Source organism: Octodon degus, unplaced genomic scaffold, assembly GCF_000260255.1.
Source record: "Octodon degus isolate 3935 unplaced genomic scaffold, OctDeg1.0 scaffold00189, whole genome shotgun sequence".
NCBI lineage: Eukaryota > Metazoa > Chordata > Mammalia > Rodentia > Octodontidae > Octodon > Octodon degus.
In genome coordinates this window covers 3,350,785-3,355,669 of record NW_004524765.1, presented here as the reverse complement: position 1 = coordinate 3,355,669, position 4,885 = coordinate 3,350,785, and the positions used below count along the sequence as shown (strand labels likewise).

Below are 4,885 nucleotides of genomic sequence, written 5' to 3'. Positions count from 1 at the left end.
GGGCTACTGGACTCTTTTAGAATATTTTGCTGAGTTTACACACCTATAATATTCAATAATGGAACTTAGAAAAAATGGGGTATACTGATGAATGTCCATTTTGTATCTGTGTATTCAAAGTGGTTAGGATAGATATACAGTTACATTCTCTTAATGAATAGAATGATTTGTTCTAAAGATGTTTGTAAATAGGATCTCAAGTCTGCATTTTGTACAGCAATTAACCACTAAGAAGAATATATGCAGTATGTTATTTGTTGAATCTGTACTTCCGATTTGATTTGAAACTGTCTCATTGTTTATCAATAAAATTTTGAAAAAATAAATAAAAATAATAATAATAATAATGATAAAATAAAAGGTACAATGTAGGTAGATACAATGATCACACTCATCATAGAGAATCTGCCTACACATGATATCCATTGATTTTTCTTTATTGAGCTTCCCATTGCCCTCCCCTTCATTCAATCTTTCTTCTCCTCCTTACTTACAATGCTTTGTTTCCATTTTATCCTTCTTCTATTTTTTCTTTTTCCATCTTTTCCCTGTTGTACTCCTGGATATTGTATATTTCTAGTTTGTGTTGATATCACTTGTTTACAGTCTTCACTCTAGCCTCCCTAAGGCATGCGCAGTTCTCCACAGCCAAGTGTGGTTATGTAATTGTACTCTGACAACAGTGTTGTGTCCTCAATGCTGTCCAGAAGTGTCCTTACATGCCCAAAATATTGAGCAGTTCCACACATAAGTTTATTTATTTTTTTAAGGATTCATTATTTTTGGAAAGTTTTTGTCTATATCTCTATTTAAGATAGACAAGGAATATAGTTAAAAATAAGAAAGGGTAAGTAGGATTTATAACAGAAAATTAGGCCAATCATGGTGGGTACATGTGTACTGCCAGCACTCAGAAGACTGAGAGAGAATCACTGCGAGTTTGAGGTGAGCTGCATAAAGGACAATCTGAACTGTGTGGAGACCCTGTTCTTTAAACCCGTGCCCATATGGCTTTACTTTTTATACTTCATTTTCATACTTTTCTGCTGGATGGTTATGACCAAGAAAGAGCAAGACCTATATAAAAAGAAATGTAACTTTTCTCTCTTATAAGGTTGGTCAAATCCCCTCAGAATTTAACCTGAAACCCTGAAAAGGCTCAAGTCAACAACTTCGAACATTGACAGTCTTATGGAAAGCCCACTACTATTATGGACTATATTGGGATATGTTGCTTAATTCATGCACCTACAGTATTTAAATGACAATGGAATGCCCTTCTCTGACCAAACTAACCAAACAAGGGGGATACAAATGAACAACCATTTTGTATCTGTATACTCAAAATAGGATAGATATATAGCTCCATTCTCTTAATTCAATAAATAGAAAGGTTTGTTCTAATAGTATTTGAGACAGGATATCAGGTCTGCATCTTGTACAATGAATAACCACCAAGACAACATGATGCAATGTATTAATTATTGAAAATGTGGACTTTTTGAATTGGAGGTGGCCGCCGCGGGCCGGGAATGGCGGCCTTGCTGAGGGGAGTCGGCGCCTGAAGAGGTGGATCTCACAGAACTTTTAGAGAGCGCCAACTTAGAGCACTACAAACAATGGCTGACAATAGTATATTAGCATCTACTACTGGGAGGACTAGTTTGGCAGATATTTCCATTTTTTATTCTAAAGTTGCTGAAACTTCCAAGGAAAACCTATTTATCAGATGTACTTCATATGCTGAAGAAGAAATGCCTCAGATTGAAACAAGAGTGGTAATGGTTCAAGAAGCTGGAAGACAAGAAGAACTTATAAAAGCTTTAAAGACTATTAAAATAATGGAAGTCCCTGTTATAAAGCTAAGAGAAAGTTGTCCTGGAGAATCGGATGAAAAATTAATAAAAAGTGTTATTAATATGGACATTAAAGTACCCTGTGTAATGATGGACTCAATGGAAGAGTTTGAAAGTTTGGATTCTCCAGAATTTGAGAATGTATTCATAGTCACAGAGTTCCAGGATTCTGTCTTTAATGACTTACACAAGGGTGACTGTAGAATTATTGGACCACCAGTTGTGTTAAGCTGTGCACAAAAAGGAGAGCCTTTGCCATTTTCATGTTGCCCGTTATATTGTACAAGTATGATAAATTTAGTTTTATGCTTTACTGGCTTCAGGAAGAAAGAAGAACTAAGGTCAGATTGGTGACATTGGTCCATCATATGGGTGGAGTTATTCGAAAAGATTTTAATTCAAAAGTTACACATTTGGTGGCAAACTGCACACAAGGAGAAAAATTCAGGGTTGCTGTGAGTCTGGGTACTCCAATTATGAAGCCAGATTGGATTTATAAAGCATGGGAAAGACGGAATGAACAGAATTTCTGTGCAGCAATTGATGATTTTAGAAATGAATTTAAAGTTCCTCCATTTCAAGATTGCATTTTAAGTTTCCTGGGATTTTCAGATGAAGAGAAAACCAGTATGGAAGAAATGACTGAAATGCAAGGAGGTAACTATTTACCAGTTGGAGATGAAAGATGCACTCACCTTATAGTTGAAGAGAATATAGTAAAAGAACTTCCATTTGAACCTTCAAAGAAACTTTATGTTGTCAAGCAAGAGTGGTTCTGGGGAAGCATTCAAATGGATGCTCGCTCTGGAGAGACTATGTATTTGTATGAAAAGGCTAATACTCCTGAGCTCAAGAAATCAGTGTCTCTACTTTCTCTACATACACCAAACAGCAATCGCAAAAGACGTCGTTTAAAAGAGACACTTGCTCAGCTTTCAAAAGAGACAGACCTGTCACCTTTTCCTCCCCGGAAGTGACCATCGGCTGAGCATTCTCTTTCTATAGGATCACTCCTTGATATCTCCAATACTCCAGAGTCTAGCGTCAACTATGGAGAAACCCCAAAGTCTTGTAGTAAGTCTTCTAAAAATTCTACCCCAGTTCCTTCAAAGCAGTCGGCCAGGTGGCAAGTTGCAAAAGAGCTTTATCAGACTGAAAGTAATTATGTAAATATATTAGCAACGATTATTCAATTATTTCAGGTACCATTGGAAGAGGAAGGACAGTGTGGTGGTCCTATCCTTGCACCAGAAGAGATTAAGACTATTTTTGGTAGCATTCCAGATATCTTTGATATGCACACTAAGATAAAGGATGATCTGGAAGACCTGATTATTAATTGGGATGAGAGCAAAAGCATTGGTGATATCTTTCTTAAATATTCAAAAGATTTGGTAAAAACCTACCCTCCCTTTGTAAACTTCTTTGAAATGAGCAAAGAAACAATTATTAAATGTGAAAAACAGAAACCCAGATTTCATGCTTTTCTTAAGATAAACCAAGCTAAGCCGGAATGTGGACTACAAAGCCTTGTTGAACTTCTCATCCGACCAGTACAGAGGTTACCTAGTGTTGCATTACTTTTAAATGATCTTAAGAAACATACAGCCGATGAAAATCCTGAGAAAAGCACTTTAGAGAAAGCTATTGGATCACTAAAAGAAGTAATGACGCATATCAATGAGGATAAAAGGAAAACAGAAGCACAAAAGCAAAATTTTGATGTTGTTTATGAAGTAGATGGATGCCCAGCTAATCTTTTATCTTCCCACCGAAGTTTGGTGCAACGAGTTGAAACTGTTTCTCTAAGTGAGCACCCCTGTGACAGAGGAGAACAAGTTGCTCTCTTTCTCTTCAATGACTGCCTTGAGATAGCAAGAAAACACCACAAAGTTATTGGCTCTTTTAGAAGTTCACCTGGCCATACTCGACCCGCGGCTTCTCTTAAGCATATTCATCTAATGCCCCTTTCTCAGATTAAGAAGGTGCTGGATATAAAAGAGACAGAAGATTGCCATAATGCTTTTGCCTTGCTTGTGAGGCCACCAACAGAGCGGGAAAATGTACTGCTCAGTTTCCAGATGACATCAGATGATCTTCCAAAGGACAGCTGGCTGAAGATGCTGTGCCGACACGTAGCCAACACCATTTGTAAAGCAGATGCGGAAAATCTCATGTACACTGCTGACCCAGAATCCTTTGAAGTAAATACAAAAGATATGGATAGTACACTGAGTAGAGCATCTAGAGCAATAAGAAAGACTTCAAAAAAGGTTACAAGAGCATTTTCTTTTTTCAAAACTCCGAAACGAGCCCTACGGATGGCTCTCATGCCATCCCATAACTCAGTGGAGGGCAGAAGCCCTCCCAGCAGCGAGAAGCACGCAGTGAGTCGCCTTGCTAGCACATCATCACTAGCAGGTATCCAATCACCTTCCCTTATCAGCCTTCCTTCCTTCTTTGAAAGACCAAGTCATACTTTAAGTAGATCGACAACTCATTTGATATAACACTTAAATTACAGAAGTTTGTGCTCAAATAAGAAACTGACTTAAATGGTTCTTATAATAGTACCTGGTGAAAGCTGAAGATAGGAAACACTAAAGTACGCCACTTCATTTTCTTCTTGAAAGACTAAGGTTTACCTCTTACATTGTTCAAGTTATTTTGTGTAAAAATTATATTGATTTTGATGTAATTTATCTCTTTTGTATCTTTCCTCTGAAGACCAGAATTTAAGTTATTCATTTTCCAGTAGCTTTGTAACTCATTTTACTGGTGGGTGCCAATTACTACTGTCAGCCTGTTTGTACAGTATTCATAAATGAATTTATAGAAGTACATATTTATGTATTTCACTTTGTTCAGAGATTAAATGATATTACAGTAATTACCAGAAAAAAATTTGCATATCTTTCTGATTAAATAGTAGGGCACTGTTTCAAATGTACCTTTTGATGTACTTAACTGCTTTTTGATGTTTATTGTCTTCTCAAATATTTTCAAGATCTTGAATGTGGATTTAAAAA

The 4,885-nt window shown here is 36.7% G+C and overlaps 1 protein-coding gene across 1 annotated transcript; it reads left to right on the top strand.

The window, feature by feature from the left end:
• The first annotated feature begins 1,518 nt into the window (after window positions 1-1,518).
• LOC101577528 (protein ECT2-like) lies at window positions 1,519-4,596 on the top strand. The gene is given in 4 exon segments (XM_023704164.1): window positions 1,519-1,832; window positions 1,926-2,195; window positions 2,198-2,829; window positions 2,899-4,596. Coding segments are annotated over 4 exon segments (2,583 nt in total). The 5' UTR covers window positions 1,519-1,619; the 3' UTR covers window positions 4,367-4,596.
• The last annotated feature ends 289 nt before the right edge of the window (window positions 4,597-4,885 follow it).